At 38.8% G+C, this 18,788-nt stretch overlaps 1 protein-coding gene across 1 annotated transcript in view; it reads left to right on the top strand.

Moving 5' to 3' along the window:
• Nucleotides 1–9,909, top strand: part of SKIC3 (SKI3 subunit of superkiller complex) — a 74,252-nt gene extending 64,343 nt beyond the window's left edge. The window contains exons 42-44 of the mRNA XM_081088729.1: nt 4,455–4,585; nt 7,042–7,165; nt 8,850–9,909. Coding sequence (XP_080944855.1) covers nt 4,455–4,585; nt 7,042–7,165; nt 8,850–8,924 — 330 coding nt within the window. The 3' untranslated portion in view covers nt 8,925–9,909. The remainder of the gene's footprint in view (nt 1–4,454; nt 4,586–7,041; nt 7,166–8,849) is intronic.
• Nucleotides 9,910–18,788: the final 8,879 nt, after the last annotated feature.

Below are 18,788 nucleotides of genomic sequence, written 5' to 3'. Positions count from 1 at the left end.
TTTAAGAGTACATATCTCTGCATTTTGTGTATGTATGTACATATTTTTATATAAAAGATATGAAAGATACTTTGGATGATAAAGCACCCCCCTTTGGGGGGTCTTTAAGGAATGGTAGAGGATTTATTTTTTCTTTTATTTCCTTTGATAGTGTTTGAATTTTTTCTCATATGCATGTTACTTCTGTAATTAAAAAGTAAACTATCATTTTTTTTTGTTTTAAAAGATTAGAAGAAATTGTCGTAGACAGGCCTGAATTCACTCATACTTTCACAATAGTAATCCACTGTCAATATTGTTTACTTATTTTAACCAGACAATTGGCAAAGAAATATAAGAATTAGGACATTTTTAGCTTTGGTGCTATAGAGCAGATTTGGGGGTTCCTTAGGTCAGGGGACATGTTTTGGTCATCTTTGCATCCTTGCTTTACCACTCTGCCTTGTACCTAAAAGCTCTTCAATAAATGGTTTTTGAATAAATGCACAAGTAATAATGGTAGTCAATTTGAGGTGATTTGGGTGGAAAGAAATCATGGTTAATGGTAATTGCATACCACTAAATGTTTTGTTTTGTTTGTCCCACATTTATATTTAACAAAGGTCTTTGTGACGTCGGTAGCTGGTGAGCTGTGGAAGCCACACAGAGCACCTATAAATACTCTTAAATATGTGAACTGGAGAAGTACATATTCTTTTAGTCTAACATTATTTTTAGTTAACAAATTATTTAGTGTTGTGCTTGTTTTATTTGTTTGTTCTGAATGCTTGGAAATTAAATCTGACCTGGAATAAAACAATAATAACAAACATATCTAACACTTAGCTTGTGCTAGACACTGTTATAGTGCTTCACACATATTAACTAACTTAATATGTACAATAACCCTATTTTACAGATGAGGAAATTAGCTTGCAGTTTGTAATAACCTTATATACCTGCCCTAACCCCCAACTACCACCACAAAAGTGCTTTTTCTAAAAACCTGGCTCCTGGTTTTCACTACCTGCGAAACATTCAGCCAATTAAGCTGTTTAGAGTCTGCCCCCTTCACTTTTTTCTTTTTGTAATAGTGGAGATAATAACTGCTTCGCTTTCTTATAGAGTTATTATGAATATCAAATAACATAACATTTACAAATGTATTTGTGAACCTTAAGGCACTATCTAAATCAAGCACACCACTAAATAATTTTTATTAATTTACAAAAAATAAGTGAGACTAAAAGAGTGTAAGTTATACCAGTAAGATTAGACACCCAACAATTATTATAAGGAGATGCCATATTTCTATGGTGGCTAGATGCAGTGTGCAGAAGGGGTATATTAAAATCAGACTGTTTTATAAGCGCCTACTGTATGTGTGGTAATATATGAATAGGATATTAAACTGAAAGGTGTAGACTAGAAGATTGCAGCTGGAGAAGGATTGTGAAGACATTTCCTTAGAGGCCTGATGCCTTCACCATCTTCTCTCTGGCACATTTCCACACAGAAAAAAATGCCCACCAAGACGAGGAAGGAAGGGTTTTCAGGGAGAGGGAGGCCTTGGTGTGTTACCTTTGAGGTCCTGGAGGCACATGTCTAAAAGCACATGGACAGGTATCTGACGCCTTCCTCAGAAGCCATGGCTCTCCATCTGCTGTGGTAGCACAGAGAAAAAGAGTTGCTCGTGTTTTGGGAAGTGACTGCATGCTTCTGGGAGAGAGTGAATGGCAGTGAGTGAATCCCAGAGGTGGGAAGGAGCATATGTTCAGGTACAGGATGGAGGCAGTGAAGGAGCAGCATGGGACCAGCTGTGCTCCTGGCATTTCTCAGAGCCAGGAATGAGTGATGCCAAGGATGAGAGTAGAGTGGAGTTCTCTTCGATCCTGTCCAGTAGGGCCACCTAGAGGAGTGATGAGATCTCAGGAGAAAGGAAGCTAGAGGTTTCCAGATTGTAAAGATGTGAAAGGATTAAGTGGAATAACATACATTCACCCAAGTCAGAGGAACTTCAGATTAGCAGGACTGTTTCGTGGGTGTGTGTCCTGTGCAGTTGCACAGGGCTCCACACTTGGTTTAATTTTAATGTTCCACAGTTGCCTTCTTGAAAATCTTAATCATTTCTTAACAAAAGGCCCTGCTTTTTTATTTTGCACTGGGCCCCGGAGGTTACATAACTGTCCTGCAGGTAAGAAACTACTCATGAAGTTGGGAATCTCTGATAAAGCCAAGAAAGTCTGGATGAGAAAAGGTGCCGGGAGCTGGTCCATCCTTGCTGTTTCAAGGGACCTGGCATATATGGCATACTGTTCTTAATATGTTTGCTCACCTTCTTGGCACTATGTGTTTTAACCAAGGTCACCTCTCTGAGAAAGGTTGTTTCCCCAGGTAGGGATTTTCCCCTGAAGTTAGGGAGGGAATAAAACCCCTTAACTAAGTGCCAGGTGGGTAATTAGTCACTTTAACTACAAACAATCATGCTTAAGCTACATAATCTTTACTCCCTGGAATGGAGATAAGAAACGCCCTAACCTTTGGAATAGAGATTGATAGGATTGGAATCAACTGGTATAAATACAGATGTAACAAGACAACAGCTCTACAGAACCCAGACAGAACCTAGAAACAGAACCTAGACACAGAACCTACACAGAACCTAGAGACAGAAGAACTTCGCTGGAGAGAACATGGCAAAAGATCCTGGACAGAAACTGGAGACAGAACCTAGAGGCAGAACCTAGCGAGAGAACATGGCAAAAGATCCTGGACAGAAACTGGCCTCAGAACCTAGAGACTGAACCTAGCGAGAGAACCTGGCTGAAGAACCTAGAGACAGAACCTGGCTATAGGACCTGGATAGAACATGGCAAGAGAACCTGACTAGAAAACTGGTGACTGAACCTGGCTGGAGAACCTGGAGAACCTGGCTGGAGAACCTAGCAAGAGAACATGGACACAGAACCTGGCTGGAGATCCTAACCAGAACTTCGCTGGAGATCCTGAACAGAACTTGGCTGGAGATCCTGGCTAGAGATCCTGGCTAGGCTGCTGATCAACTGAACGCTGTCTCCGTGTCATTCCTTCTTCGCCGACTCCGTCCACACCTTTGGGGACCCCTGGACCTGCTGTGGTTGGACCCCATTAAAAAGGCTTTAATTATTTGTGAGGCCTAGAGAACTAAACATCTTACAATGGCACCAGTCAAATGCAGACTTCTGGTATTTTATTATATGGGCCTGAAACCACAATTAGCAAGAAAAAGTGGGACCTTTGGGAAGACGAACAAGCAATCTACTGCTGCCTGTAACCATATCCTAGCTGGGCGCTGAGGAAATGGGAGTGGGGTGCAAATATTACCTTTACTAGTAAATGAAGATTGAAGTATTGAAAGGAAGAGGACATTCTAATTATGACTGTGTTTATAAATCAATGTAAGAAAAATGGTTGTAGGAGTTATGGGGCCTACTGAAATTTATATCTAGGAACAGAGGAAAAATCTTCCTTATATAATAAATTCTAAAGACATAATGGGAGACAAGAATAAATGCATTCTAATCACATTGTTTAGCATACCAGTTACCTTATATAGTAATCTTTGGGCTAACTTTACAGAATTCTTTATATGTGGTCTTGGAATGTATAGGGTGTATTATAAAAGTAGCCAGTGAATTTGTGTTTTTTGTTTAAAAAAATATATTCAGAATAATTACATTAGTATGGTTTTGACATTTTTTTTTGCCAGGTGTGTCCAAAGTCTCATTGCTCCTGCCTTTATAGATTATGCCTCACAACCTCTGTTCTTTATTTTCAAATTCATTACCTTTATAGCTTCCTCTTTCTTAATTGCACAGATTACTATTGCCTGAAGTACCTTCAAAGTTTATTGCTCTTTTTCTTTTATCATTTAGTTTTTTTAAAGGATTATGCATTGACTCATTATTTTAACTTTATTAAAATGTGTATTCTAGCTACCTGTAATTATGAAATCGTGGTTACAATTTGAGTTTTTTAATGAAAGTTTTTAAATGCATTTTTCTTCCTGCATAATTCAGTAGTGTGTTCAAGTATTTCATTTCAGCCTTTCCTCTTGCCTTAGATAATTTTTGAAATGTGGAACTTTATGTTTATCACTTGTTAAATTTAGCTTTGTATATTTGTTGACCATAGACTTAGTAAGTGATAGATTTTATTCACTTATATAATAGAATAGTGCATTTTCTTTTAACAAATATTTTAGCATTTTTAAGTGATATCTCCTGGTTGAAACTTTCCTTTATTCCACTCTACTCTGTTATGTGGCTCCTTTAAGGGCAGGATCAGATCTCAATTGTTTTGTAGAATTATGCTCCCTATAGCATTTACATGGCAACTTGGACAAATAGGCATTCAATAAGTGAGAGTTGAGTTGCATTCGTTTAAGGTAAACATGTCAAAAGCTTTGATTTGATATTTGTCTTTTATTTTTACAGGCCAACATTTCAAATGATCACTGGCCATCCTTGGTTCAGGAAGCTACAACTGAGGCCTTGAAGCTTTGCTTTTGTCCACTGGCTATCCTTTTACAAGCTTTGTTACAGTTCAACCGCAAAATGGGGGCAAGGTGTGGGGAATCTTTAACTTTTATCCCTTGGAAATATTTCTTTACTTTTAATCCTGCTGGGAAGCAAAGATTTAGAATGAGTTTAACAACTTTGTCATTACTCATATATTTGCATCTACTTTAGAAAGGCTATTTCTAGTAACCCAATAAGGAAGAAAATAAAGCTTTACATTTGTTTTTTTAAAAATAGTTTGGTACACAAATATAGAATATGAGATTTGGCATGACAGTATTTTCAAGTGAAGAAGGCCTGGGAATTTGCTCTTTACTGTCTTAGGTTGAGCCATTTGTGTAATGTGGATGCTAAAAACAAAACTGAAAAGACCCAAGTTCAAGGCTGATTGAGATAAGTCCTTGTAGGCAATACACTATGAAAAAGGTAATACATGTTGAAAAGGCAGAGACATAAATAATGTGAGTTTTATATCTAGAAAATTCAAAAGTTTCTCAGATTTAAAAAAAATTAGCACTCTTTTTATTGGAGGGTGGGGATGGGGTCAGAAATAAATTTTTAAAAAGTTACTTAGTCCAGCCAGTGTGGCTCAGTGGTTGAGTGTCAACCCATGAACCAAGAGGTCCCTGGTTCGATTCCTTGTCAAGGCACAAGCCCAGGTTGCGGGCTCATTTCCCAGTAGGAGGCATGCAGGAGGCAGCCGATTGATTTTTCTCTCATCAACATTTTCATCTCTCTATCCCTCTCCCTTCCTCTTTTTCTAAAAAAATCGATAAAAACATATTTTTTTAAAAAAAAGGTAACATTAAATAAAAAAGAAACTTCAAGGTGATATGGATGATAAATCAGGCAAGAATGTTTCAAAATACTAAGAATAGTATCTAGCTCTAATCGATATCACACATAACCCACGGCAGCCATAAGTAAAACCATGGTTTAGAACAGTGATGGCGAACCTATGACACGCACGTCAGAGGGGACACGCGAATTCATTTTTTTGGTTGATTTTTCTTTGTTAAATGGCATTTAAATATATAAAATAAATATCAAAAATATAAGTCTTTGTTTTACTATGGTTGCAGATATCAAAAAATTTCTATATGTGACACGGCACCAGAGTTAAGTTAGGGTTTTTCAAAATGCTGACACACCGAGCTCAAAAGGTTCGCCATCACTGGTTTAGAAGCATACACTATTGGCACAGAATAGGTAGTGTAGACATAGATAGCGCTTAATGCATATAGATATATGGCAGAGACATTCAACATCACAGAATAGGAGTGAAGGAAGAATTAAGACATACAGCTAATCAGCAATTTCGTCACCATTTATTAATATTTATTTATGGCCAATTTTTATATAACTGATTTTACCAAAATGTTTTAGATTAGAATTTAAATTTCCTAATGAACTCCCTCTGATTGTGCTCAGCGTGGGTGACTTAGAGGGCCTTAACCCCCTTTCCCTCATAATACCTGTTAGTACCTCTCATAATTTTTATCGCCACTAAAATTATCCCAGATAAACATACAGTCTAAGAAAACAGTGTGCTCACTATGTGGTTTCTATGTAAGAGCATCGTCAAGACAAATTCTTTAGCTCCTGCTTCAAACCAGTGCTACTTAGAAGATCCTCCTGTTCAGCGGCTCTGAGTTACCACTGTTTATGTTGCTTCTACCAGTACAGAAGTCTTTGGAGTCATAGATGTTGGTAAATTAGGAAAGAAAAAAAATTAGAACACAGCTGTAAATCATTCTGTTATTACGTGAGTTCCCACATTGTACACATCCTGGAAAACATAAACTAAAAGCCTGATACTATACATTTAGGCTCTAGTATAGATGTTGAGTATTTTTTCTTATTCCACTCTACACTACGTATAATTTATTGATTTATTTATCTTCTTCCTATTTTCAAAAAAGATTAGAGGTAGAGCACTCTGAAGTGCTCATAAAATAGGGACCTTTTCTTTTTCTTTTTTTAAAAATATATTTTATTGATTTTTTACAGAGAGGAAGGGAGAGGGATAGAGAGTTAGAAACATCGATGAGAGAAAAACATCAATCAGCTGCCTCCTGCACACCCCCTACTGGGGATGTGCCCACAACCAAGGTACATGCCCTTGACTGATATCGAACCTGGTACCCTTCAGTCCGCAGGCCGACGCTCTATCCACTAAGCCAAACCAGTTAGGGCATAGGGACCTTTTCTTTATTCTATTTGGAATGAGCCTTAATGGGAATAATAACAGCAATCTGCTCTATAAGGTTGTGAATATTAAATGTGACCATATTTGTAAAACACTAGGCATACATAGCACGTAATAAGCACTGTATAAATGTTAACCATTATTATTAACTTTATTGTTATAAGTATAAGAAATTCATAATTAGCACCAGGTCTACAAAAGAATAAAAAAGATAATGTGTGTGAGAGACTAGTATATGAAATATTTTATATTAATTTGTATGCTTTGGACTAAATGTGAATATCTTCTTCCCAGAGAGACACGGCGACTTTTGGAGAGACTGGTGTATCAGCCTGGCTATCCCAAATCTATTGTATCAACTGCACGTTGGTACCTACTGAGGCACTTACATGCCAAAAATGATGGCGAGCTCATTGATGTAAGGCATTTATTTTATTCAGAATATATCATCTTGGACCTTTGTTGGAAGAGGGGTGAGGGTTGCTGTCCTCTGCATTGTAGGATTTTGGCAGCATCCCTAACCACTCTAACCACTGCATCCCAGTAACACTGTCCTCCTTCCTCCACCCAACTTGTGACAACCAAGATTGTCTTCTAGACATTGCAAGTATCCCTGAGCTGAAATTATCCCTGTCTGAGAACTACTGTTTTAACCTGTAGAAAGTATATCCTCCTCATGTGCTATGTAGCAGAAGAGAAGATAGACAGTTGTGCTCGGTGCTGGTTGGGGTATTTCTTGTGATTATTGCCGTGGAAGCAAATAGGTAGACAAGATTCATTCAGAAGTAGCAACATTTAATGATATATTCATATTATCTTTAGAAAAGTTATTTTACTACATCTTGTTTTTTCTATAAAATGCATGGAACAATTTCTGCTCTACTTCTTATGGGGTGACTCTGGTATCTATGTAAACATATATGCATGTATCTAAAATTCTTTTTAAAAATATAGTTTATATAATACATACATGTATTGGGTTCAGATTCTCATAACTTCAGCCAGCAATTTTTAAAACACAATAAAAATTAATGAGAAGCTTATAAAAAAATATCTACAGCATTTGAAATACTGTTTGCCTTTTAGTGAAACATATAATATTAAAGAAATATTAATGAAAACAATGTTAGGCAGAAGGCATTATAATCAAACATATTGCAAACCAGAAAGGAAGAACTTACATGAATCTTGGGAGACAGTTCACCATGCCTGGGTCTGTTGCATGCCTAAACATCCTATGAGCAGAGGGCCTGACTGCCCTTCGTTCCAGACTATCTTTTCAAGGGTGTATGTGTAGTGACAGCCATGGGAGACAGAGATGTGTCTCCCACCAGAGCAAAGGACAGGCCTGCTTACTGCCTGTTATAAAAGACTCAAGTCTCCTAGGCTCAGGGTTCCCCTCTTGTAATACACCCCAGGATGTATGGGGAAAATTATATGTGTCCATTCATGTCACCCCCGTGAGACTTCAAGGGCAAGGAGAACAGGTGCAAGTATGTTGATGCTCATGTCGGCTGTACCATGAGTAATATCATGGCAGGCTAACTTGTTACCTTGCGAGTAGGGCAAAATCTCGGTCTCTTCAGTGTTTGAAAATGAACAACCAAAAACTGTTAATAGTAGAATGATCAACTGAAATTAAATCTTCTAGTTTGTGGAATTGCTAAAAATCATCGAAAGCTTCTTAATAGAACCTAGAACTTGGATCCTGGATCCTAAACTGTGGTTTTAAAGGAGAACAATGTCATTTGTACAGTTTTATGCATAAAATGGTCTTTGGGGGCTAAGCATTTAGAGGTGACAGTATTGTAAACAAAGCTGCCAAACATAACCTTTAATTTTATACAGTGCTCATAGTGGTAACAATCAAAATATTGGCATCTGCACGAATTAAGCATTTGAATAAATTGTGCTTATCTCTGATGTTTGCTCTGGTTGAGCACTTTGTTTCAGCAAAAATGACTGAAAGATTGCACACAGTCACATTTTTTGTATAATTTAATATTGCCTGCTACTCTTAGGCATATTTGGCTTCTGTAAATCTAAATATAGATACTGTTAATGAATAAAATACTAATGTTCTTGTTTGTGATTTCCTACAGGTGCTGGTAAACAATGCCAAAACTCATGGAGATACAAGAGTGCTGGACCTGAATCAAAAACTGTCCTCACAATAACAATGTATTTTTTATATAAAGCAAGCAAAAAAAAGCTGTTAGAGTGAAACAATGAATCAATACTCTTCCCCAAAGCAACATTTTTTTTTAAAACTATGTGTTATTCATTGCTTTTTTAAAATCTAAAGATGTTTAAGTTCTTAAACTAGGGCTGTAATTTTCCACGAACTCTAATGTAACTTTAATCTGAAAAACAGCTTTGATTTTGAGAAGTCTGTAATAAGAGGAAAAACCATGATTCCCTTAGTTATTCAACACTTATTTGTAAAGCATTATTTTTTTCCATTTTCGCATGATGCACAATAGGATCTTTTTTGTGTGATCCCTTACAATAAAGCCTTAATAGCTGTTTCTAAATAATATGCAAAAGCAAATTAGCACACTATAGAATTTAGTTTCTTTTATGAATTTTTAGAGTTTAGCTCATCATAAAATCCAAATAATCTTATGACCTATTTTACTAGTAGTTCACCTCAGAATTTGTCCATAAAGCATGATATAAGTGTTGGTGAGTCTTAAATTGCTAATGGACTTGTCTATATAATTCAAGACATTCAGGTGTATGACTGCATTTAAAAAAGATGAATGGAAAATTTTGGAATATAATGCTGACAGTATTTAATCATGTAATTCCTTCAATTATGAAAATACTTGAATTTTCTGAAATAAAAAAATATAGTGTCTTATTTTCTTTATACTATCAATATCAGATATAATTTTTAAATTTCAAATTTTTGAGAGAACATTTACTTATTTTATTTCAGTTTTTCAAAAAGCCATTTATATATTTTTGAAAAAACTATATGTCACTTACTCTGAATTAGTGTTTTAAAAATGTTTTTAGACATTTACATATATTATTTATTGTACAAAAATGTGTGGTTGTATTTTATGTATGTAGTTTTTTCAAGCCAGCACCTTCACAATGTTACTTTGTGAGATAAGTTGATGATATTCTGTAATTAAATTTTACTTCGGAGGTTAATCTGTTGAACTACTTTTAATTTGATGAATTCCCAACTTTGGCTGAATATTCCATCATTCAGACCTAAGCAATTAGAATATTTAAGGATGGGGCCTAGGTCTCTGCATTTTAAGGGCATGCCTAAGAGATTCGTATGCCCATTCAGGTTTGTGCACCACTAGATTAATCCAATAATGATTCTCCCCTTTATTTCTTCTTTTAACAAGATTAGACAACTTGCCATTCTGCCCCCATTTATTTCTTATCCTCACGTGTGTCAAACTGATTCTGTGCTTTTAGCAGCCTGGCCTGTAGACTTAGCCCAGTTGTGCTGCGAGATGCCAGTGCAGCCAGTGCCCGAGCCCTCCTGCTCCCTCAGGACAGCACTCAGCCTTTACCTCCGGAGCAGGCTGTTCTCATCTGCTTAAATGCTTGGAATTCTAGGTCTCCATCCGCTTCCTGGGGATCACTTCACAAGGTAACTTTACCCATGGTGTGGAGTGGTTAGCCTTAGCTCCAGGCCTAAAATCAAACTGTTTCCTAGTTCTGGCCTCCAGGGGCCTCAGACCCAGGTTTTCTAGAGGGCAAGACTGGAAAAAAAACCTTATCAAACCTATCTCAGGTGATTCTTTTTGATATAGATGTACATACATCCTCTTCTTGTTTATTGCCTTCGTTTCAAATTATTGTCCAGTTACTATGAACCTTAAATCACTGTATAATTTTTACAGAGCTTACTTCATGCAGACATATGCTAAGTGTTTTAAACATTGCCATTTAAACCTAGTTAGCAAAGGAGAGTGATGCTAAACAGTATGCTTAAAGCAAAGGAAATTCCCAGGGAATCAGTACTATTAGATTATAGGAATTTTAAAAGTAGCTGAAATTTCCCTTCAGAGTTTAAACATAAGCTTAGAGAACTTACATTAAATCTTATTTCCTGAAGCACCAATATTTAGCATTTATATTATTTCATTGTTTTTGTTAGATTTTTTTTTTTTTTTGGAATTATAGTGCTTTTTCTGCTCATTTTTACCTACCATTTGGCTATTACTGATTAGACGTTTATAAACTAGGTTGGCATCTGATAATCATTTTCTGTGGTAGAAATACAGTTTAGCTTATGAGTAAACTTTTGGAACACAACCTGGGATCATATATTTTTTAAGGTGTATCGCATTAATTTCTGGTTAGGATAAAAATACAACCTTAGTTTAAAATGCTATACTCTTTCACTTTATAGAGTTGATAAACTTCCTTCAACTTGGTAATCTACATAGAATAGCATTGGACAGAAATACTCAAGTTACTGTACATTAAGGGAGTTAAAAGATGTACATTAAGGAACTAAAACAGTATGAAACATTAGGAAAATATTCACTGATAAGTAATATGTGGATATGAAATGATACATTTTGGTTGTCCCATAGTTCGATGTCTGCTTTGGGGAAATTGTATAGGCACAACCAAAGGAAGTATAATTTATGTATCAATCATTGTGACTTGCAGATCCATTTCAATTTTTGCACATTAAAAATGTGGAAGCGTCGTTTTGGCAGAGTAGACCCTTATCTCTCCAGGTCTTCCTTTCTCACACTTAATTGGCTGATGGGTGAAAACATCTTGGGCTCCCATGCTGCTTGTTTCCAGGTGTAACAGCTGTTGCTTATAAACTGACCTTCACTTTGAAAGAGAAGGTTTTTTTGTATGTTTTGTATTTTAAAAAGATACAGTGTATGTAAGATACAAGTACAGTAATCTTCCCACATATATATACTAATAAAAGGGTAATATGCTAATTAGACTGGGAGACCTTCTGGACATCCTTCCGGACAAATCCATGGTGGCGGGGCCAGGGCAGAGGCGGTTAGGGGCGAGTAGGCCAGAAGGGGAGAGCAGTTGGGGGCAAGCAGGCCGGTGCGGGGTGGTAAGTTGGGGGAGAGCAGGCTGGCAGTTGGGGCAATCAGGCTGGCAGGGGGGCAGTTGGGGGTGAGCAGGCCAGCAGGGGGTGCAGTTGGCGAGCAGGCTGGCGGGGGGGGGGGGGGCAGGTGGGGGGGGGCAGTTGAGGGCAAGTAGGCCGGCAGGCAAGTGGTTAGGAACCAGTGGTCCCGGATTGCGAGAGGGATGTCCGACTGCCAGCAGTCAGACATCCCCCGAGGGGTCCCAGATTGGAGAGGGTGCAGGCCAGGCTGAAGGACACCCTCTCCCCGTGCACAAATTTTGTGCAGTGGGCCACTAGTTGTGTGTGTGTGTGTGTGTGTGTATGTGTGTGTGTATATATATGTGTGTATGTATGTGTGTGTGTGTATATATATATGACTTTATACATACAGATAAAGCAAAAAGTCAGAAAATTTTCTTAACTAGAGTATATGCCTTATTTTTGGTTTAGAAAATATAGTCTCTTGCTCTGTTGCACTTAGAGACTATTCAGTTCCTAGCTGTCCCTGTCGCTATGTAATAATGGGTTTTTCCTTTCTTTGGCTGATTAGAATAGGAACTTTTTGAGTTGCAGTGTTTTAAATTCTAATGTACCTAAACAACCCACACAACTAAATTTTTTTTATAATTGCTAAATTGTCTTTAGACCTCAAAATGTTTTGAAAAAACCTAAGAATAGCATCTCTAATAAAGAGCTGTTATGAAACATTTGATATTTTTTATCTTATATTTTGAACTTAGAATTGAAAATACCTATTTGTTTTAGTGAAGGGAAATGATACCAGGAAAGGGATAATTAAAATTGGTATATTTGTTGAAAAAAGGAGTTGGATTCTACATTACATCACTGGACTCTTGAAATAATTTGCATGTTGATCTCTTCCCAGTTTGAATCAGTACAAAAGTTCATTTGGGCTTCATGCTTCACCACATACTTTCCCTATATATAATCCTATATAATAAAAGGCTAATATGCAAATTGTCCCCTCGGGAGTTTGGCCGACCAGGAGTTCAACCGGGTGCTATGACATGTGCTGACCACCAGGGGGTGGCGTGGAACAAAGGAAGGCCCTGTCTGACAGCCCGGGGAAGGAAGCAGCTGGAAGGCCCCAATCAACCCTGATTGCCAACCAGGCCTAGCAACCCTACCCATGCACAAATTTCGTGCACTGGGCCTCTAGTACCTATTACAAAAACGTGTTTAAATTACATTTTTCTGGAGAGAAGATGGATAATGAAAGAAATGCTTATTTTGACATTTCTGCTTGTGGTAGACAGACTAATAGCCCTCAAAGGTATCCATGCCCTAATCCTATAACGTGTAAATGCATGGCACAAGGGGTTATGCGGGTGTGATTGAGGGTAGGGACCTTGAAAGGGGGAGATTCTGAGTTATCCTGGTAAGTCCCTTTTAATTAAGAGACCTTAAAAATGTAGAGAAGTGAAAACAGAAGCCAGAGAGATTTCCCTTGCTGACCTTGAAGATGTAAAATAAGGGCAGCCTCTGGAAACTGGAAAAATCAAGGAAACTTTCTCCTGTGGAGTTCCCAGGAAGGAATGCCGCCCTGCTGGCACCTCGATGATAGCCTGGTGAGACCCATGTGGGACTTCTGTAGATAATCCATTTATGTTGGTTTTAAGCCACTAAGTTTGTGATCATTTGTTTTGGCAGCAATAGAAAGTTAATACATTGCTCATTGCATATACTGTTAAATGAATATGCATTCCATTGAATTTCAATTTCACCAGATCACTGAATTGGGGATCATCATCTAAATTGTTGCCAAAAGGGGGGTCATCAGATAAATATGAGACCTCTACTGTACAAAGGTAATTTATTAAAAGCGGTTACTGTGAAAATATAAATGTCAAAAGTAGTTGACTAAGAATATGTGGCTGTTCATTTCTGTAATACTATCTATTCTCACTCAACATGCTGCTTACGGCCCAGTATCACCAACACAGTTGATTAAGTATGTCATTCTCATTTTTCTTAAAAGAAACTGCATTAAATTAAACAAAACCTAAGTGGTATGTTTTAAATTTTAAATATTGAATGAGCATGTGACTAAATCAGTCTTATCTCTTGGCCTTTCATTTTAATGTGAATTTGTAAAAAGCCAAAAAAGTGAGCTACACTTCCAATGGCTGCATTCTGTTGTTCTAGTTACCAAAATTTCCTAAGTCCTAAGTGAGCTGAATGAAGCAAAATCCTATATAATCCTATATAATAAAAGCCAAATGCTAAGTGTCCGCTCATCCATTCAACCAATCATAGTGTAATATACTAATGATATGCTAAGGCTGCTCAACCTCTCACTATGACGTTCACTGACCACCAGGGGGCAGACACTCCAACCAGTAGGTTAGCTTGCTGCTGGGGTCCGGCAGATCAGGACTGAGCTAGACGGGTTGGACACACCCCGGAGCCCTCCCCGGCCCCAATCGTGCACTGGTGGGGTCCCTCGACCTGGTTTTCACCCTCTCACAATCCGGGACCCCTTGGGGAATGTTGGAGAGCCAGCTTCAGCCCGATCCTGCAGGCCAGGCCGAGGGACCCCACTGGTGCACAAATTTGTGCACCAGGACACTAGTACTGAAATAAACTGCTTGGTGCAGAACCTAAGAAGCATCAACTTTGGTTTTCATTGAACGGGGGCACCCCTGTGCTTACAAAACTTAGACTAGAGCCCCTTTCCAATGAGACCTCTACTGTACAAAGGCAATCAGCTCTAGGAACTAAGACCCTGGGAAAAAAAGTAGACCTATACTCAGTATTTTAATGGAAGCCAGCATGTGTAAATGTTTGAATGTAATTGCCTGTGCCTGCTACATGCCAAATAGGCTATACTTCCTTCAGAAAGATCACCCACATTCAGTAACATATGCCCATTGTTTGACTATCTGACTCCCAGATGGCTTAAATAACCTGAGTCTCTAAGAAAGCCATGTTTTTAATGCCAGTGTCTCCCTTATCAAACAAAATATGGTCATTGCTCAATCTCTATGGAGAAAAAAAAAATGCAGCATAGTTTAGTATTAGGCAATCAGGAGGTGTTTGGTTTTTTTTTTTTTTTTTGAAAACCAGTATAAACTGGTTTAAAAGTTCTCATCTTAATTGTCCTGGTCATTTTAATAAATTAAGAAAGGGAAAATAAGGTACACTTAATCTGTACAAGGACTATTTCCTGGCATCAGAAGTTTTGAAAACAGCCTGAAAAGAAGTATAGGGCACAGGGAAAAAGCCAGATGGAGCAGAAGTTTCCTTATGTGGAAAAAAAGATTAGAGAGAAAACACACAGCTGAGAAGGGAAATTTATATTTCCACAAACAGCTTCAATAAGGTGGAAATAAATGCATTTCTGACTTGCCTGAAGCTAGCACTGTAGTGCCTCAGAACAAGTATGGTTGGAAGACGACTTCTGTCTAGAACAAGGCTCAGAATAAAGTACTTATTAGCTCACTTAAACTGCATATACTAGTATACTTGTGCACATGGGAAATAAGCAGGCAGCAGTTTTGTGCACGTCAAGGAGGTTCTAAGAAAACCCACGTAAGAGGTAGCATTGTAGAGTATCTTGGTATGTCCCACTTGCCTCAGCAGAGGAGCCTTTTGTGCTTATGAGGTGGTAATCATTACCTACCAGGTTCCTGGTGCCACTGAGTTCTAGGAAGAAGCTCAGGAAAAAGGGAACCCTCCTCCTAAGGACTAACTTTGCAAATTTATAATTTCCCCAGCTTCATTTGCAAATTTAAACCTATGTAGGATAAGGAATTCTCTGTCTTCATTAGATTTTGAACTTTATGAAAGCTGAAGCCAGCAGTGAACGAATTGTTTTGGTGAATCCTTGATAACATCTAAAGTGCTTGCTGGCCCTTGCTTTTCTCTTTGGCTTTTCTAGCCCTTTCTCCCTCCCATGTCTTGACTACTTAGCACTTCCTTGGTTTTGAAAGACCTTGCCCTCCAATTAATCCCTATGAAGGTTAAAAAAAAAAAATATCCTCATAAAAGCTCATGGGTGTGTGTTTGTTTCTGAGGATTTTATATTGATGATGTGAATACTTAAAAGCCTTTAAGTACTAGGCGATGGAATATAGGCATAAAGACTAGCTAGATCCCTTTGGTGTAGGAGTGGTTTTGGGTTGCAGGGGTCGGTGGTCCAGCACCATTCACATGCCTCCTTGTTGGCACCTCCCACTTGAAGTCCATGTCTGATGGTTTCCCTTGTGAACAGAGAGCATTACTCTCCGAGAGGCAGCTGGGAATTGGATACTAATGGTTTTTACCTGACATCAGCACCTTGCCCATCTCCAGTCAATGACCATAATGTTTCATCGGCTGTTAGTCTCCCTTCTCAGAGACAATAGGAAGAAGTGCTTTTAAAGTAGAAGGATATTTCCTCATTTTAATTTTGTTCCAGGAGAAATCTGTATTTTGCACTTTCTGCTTTGCTCCACTCCTAGAATTACTGCAAGCCAAGATATTTCTTCTCATATATAGTAAAAGGACCTTTTGAACTCAAATATTTGTAGATACTGATCTTAATCAGAGTTGGACAAAGAGTACCATGGAACTTGTCTTTCCCATAAAACTCAAAAGCTTTATTTATTACTAGAGGCCCTAAGCATGAAATTTGTGCAAAAGTAGACCTTCACAGCCCTGGCTACCTCAGCCCTCACAGCCCTGGCTTTGTCCAGAAGGTTGTCCAGAAGGATGTCCGGACGGTCGTTCCACTGTTCAGCTGTTTGGTCGATTTGCATATTATGCTTTTATTATTATAGATTATTAATCAGTATAATTTATCAAGAGCAATAGCTACTAGGTATCAGACACTGCATTAGATGCTGTGCACGTATTTTGAGAAACAATATAGCAGAATGTTCACCAGCAAGAGTAGTTCTCTGAATTGCTAAATCCAAATCCTGGCTCCATCTCCGACCAGCAGTGAAACCCTGCATGGTTACCTAATGTCTCTGTCTCTAACGTCTGTCTGGAGTATTAAATGAGTTCATCCAATGCTCAGAAATAGCTCAACAAATGTTTTCTTAATTCTTCCAATAATGTACAAGGTAGGTATTTTTATCCCCACATTTTTTAAATCCTCACCCAAGGATATTTTTTTTATTATTGATTTTAGAGAGAGAGGAAGGGGGGAGGGGAAGGAGAGAGAAACATTGATGTGAGAGAGAAACATCAGCTGCCTCCTGCATTCGACCCAACCAGGGATCAAACCCATAACGTAGGTATGTGTCCCGACTGGGAATCAAACCCACAATCTTTTGGGGTATGGGATGATGCTCTAACCAACTAAGTACCTGACCAGGGCACTGCCTCCCCTCCCCCATTTTAAGATGAGGAAACTAAGACTCTGAAAGAACATATCGAAGTCACAGATAGTGACTGGGTGGCCCTGGTTTTAAATTCAAGTCTTTCATACCTCAAGTCTCTTTCAAAACTTCCAAGCACAGAAGTTTAGTTTATTTTTCTGTTTTCTCAGTTTGTCTACTGGACTGTAAAAGAAAACCTGGTTTATGACATACTGCTGCGCACATCAGTTTTTACTCACACCATTTATCTTAGGTAAATACCTTCTGAAAATGAAGTCGCAGAACTCTGCCAAGGATGGAGGGGGTGTTATGGAAATTTAGTCCATGGAGTTAGAAAATTTCATAACTGCGTATTCAGAGAAAGATCTGAAATAACAGACCTTGACCACAAATGTGTGTGACTCGACTCTCCTGGGGAGGGAGATGCCAAGCTGGGTAGTGGCCAAAACCACCTAATATTTTTCCTGGCAATGGTCCTGCTTCTCCCGGGAGGGCTCGCTACCCTCTCTTTGTGGGAGGAGATGCCCTTGTTTTATGGCTTGGAAAGGCACTCAGGAAGGTATTACAACCATTGCCCGCTGAGTTGTGTGGTTTACCCAACTTTTCCAGTTTACAGGGTCAGTAGGTTTTAAAGTATCACTGGTAGAACTCCAAGTCGATTGTTGGCATCATCAGGTAGCAGAAACTCCCACGGAAGACTGACACCCTCAAACGCCGCTGCTCCCTCTCCAGTGCTGCCTCCACACGCTCACCTAGGGGCTTCACGGTTCCTTTTCGGCCTGTCCTTTCAGTGCTTGGTGTTCCCAGAGTTCTCCCCGAGTCTCGGTTGTTCACTGAAGTCTTCATGTCCCCTTCCTTCACTCAACCCCAGACCATCCCTTCCTCACTCATAACCCAACAAGCATTTCTGTGCTAAATCCTCAGTTCAAATCTTTCTCTCATGCTTCTGGTGTTTATCTCTCACTCACCACTAGACATATCCACTTAGACATCCCATAGGCACTTCAAAGTCAATTAGTTGAAAACTGAGCTCATTATCCTCTTCCTCCTGTATCACCTCCCTCCTTCCCCACCAGATTTGCTTCTCCCAGTGTCTGTAATTTATTCTTCACGTTACAACCAGAGAGAGCTCTCTAAAATGCAAATCTGCCTTCATCCTCCTATTGGAAATCCTTTAGAGCCTAGTCTGGGCTCTGAAGAAAAAGGTCCATGTTCTTCAACATGAGTTATAAGGCCTGTTGTGATAGACACCCCACCCCCACCTCCAACGCCACAGCCTTCTCTTTCACTGTTTACTTCTCCACTCCTCTTCCCCAACCTTCACCACACACACTTTACCCTCTGACCCTTACAGGGTACCCACCAACATTGCATACACACTGTAACAGCTGATAGCTCAATTTTGAAAATGAAAAGTATTTTAATAAACACTGCCCTTATTATATTCCAAGGGTGTGTATACAGTTTTGCGGACACCCTATCTTCCTGTGTGCCCTTCTCTTGGTCTCCAGGTCTTTGCTCAGGCTGCTCCATCTGAGCCCCCACGTCTACCGATATCTAGCCCCTTTCCCTGGGCTAATGCCTACATATACATTAGAGCTTTCCATTTAGATCCCTTTCTTGGGGAATCT

The sequence above is a fragment of the Myotis nattereri genome, assembly GCF_964212035.1.
Source record: "Myotis nattereri genome assembly, chromosome: 4".
Lineage (NCBI taxonomy): Eukaryota > Metazoa > Chordata > Mammalia > Chiroptera > Vespertilionidae > Myotis > Myotis nattereri.
The sequence above is the reverse complement of the archived record's forward strand: the minus strand, read 5'-3'. Positions and strand labels throughout refer to the sequence as shown.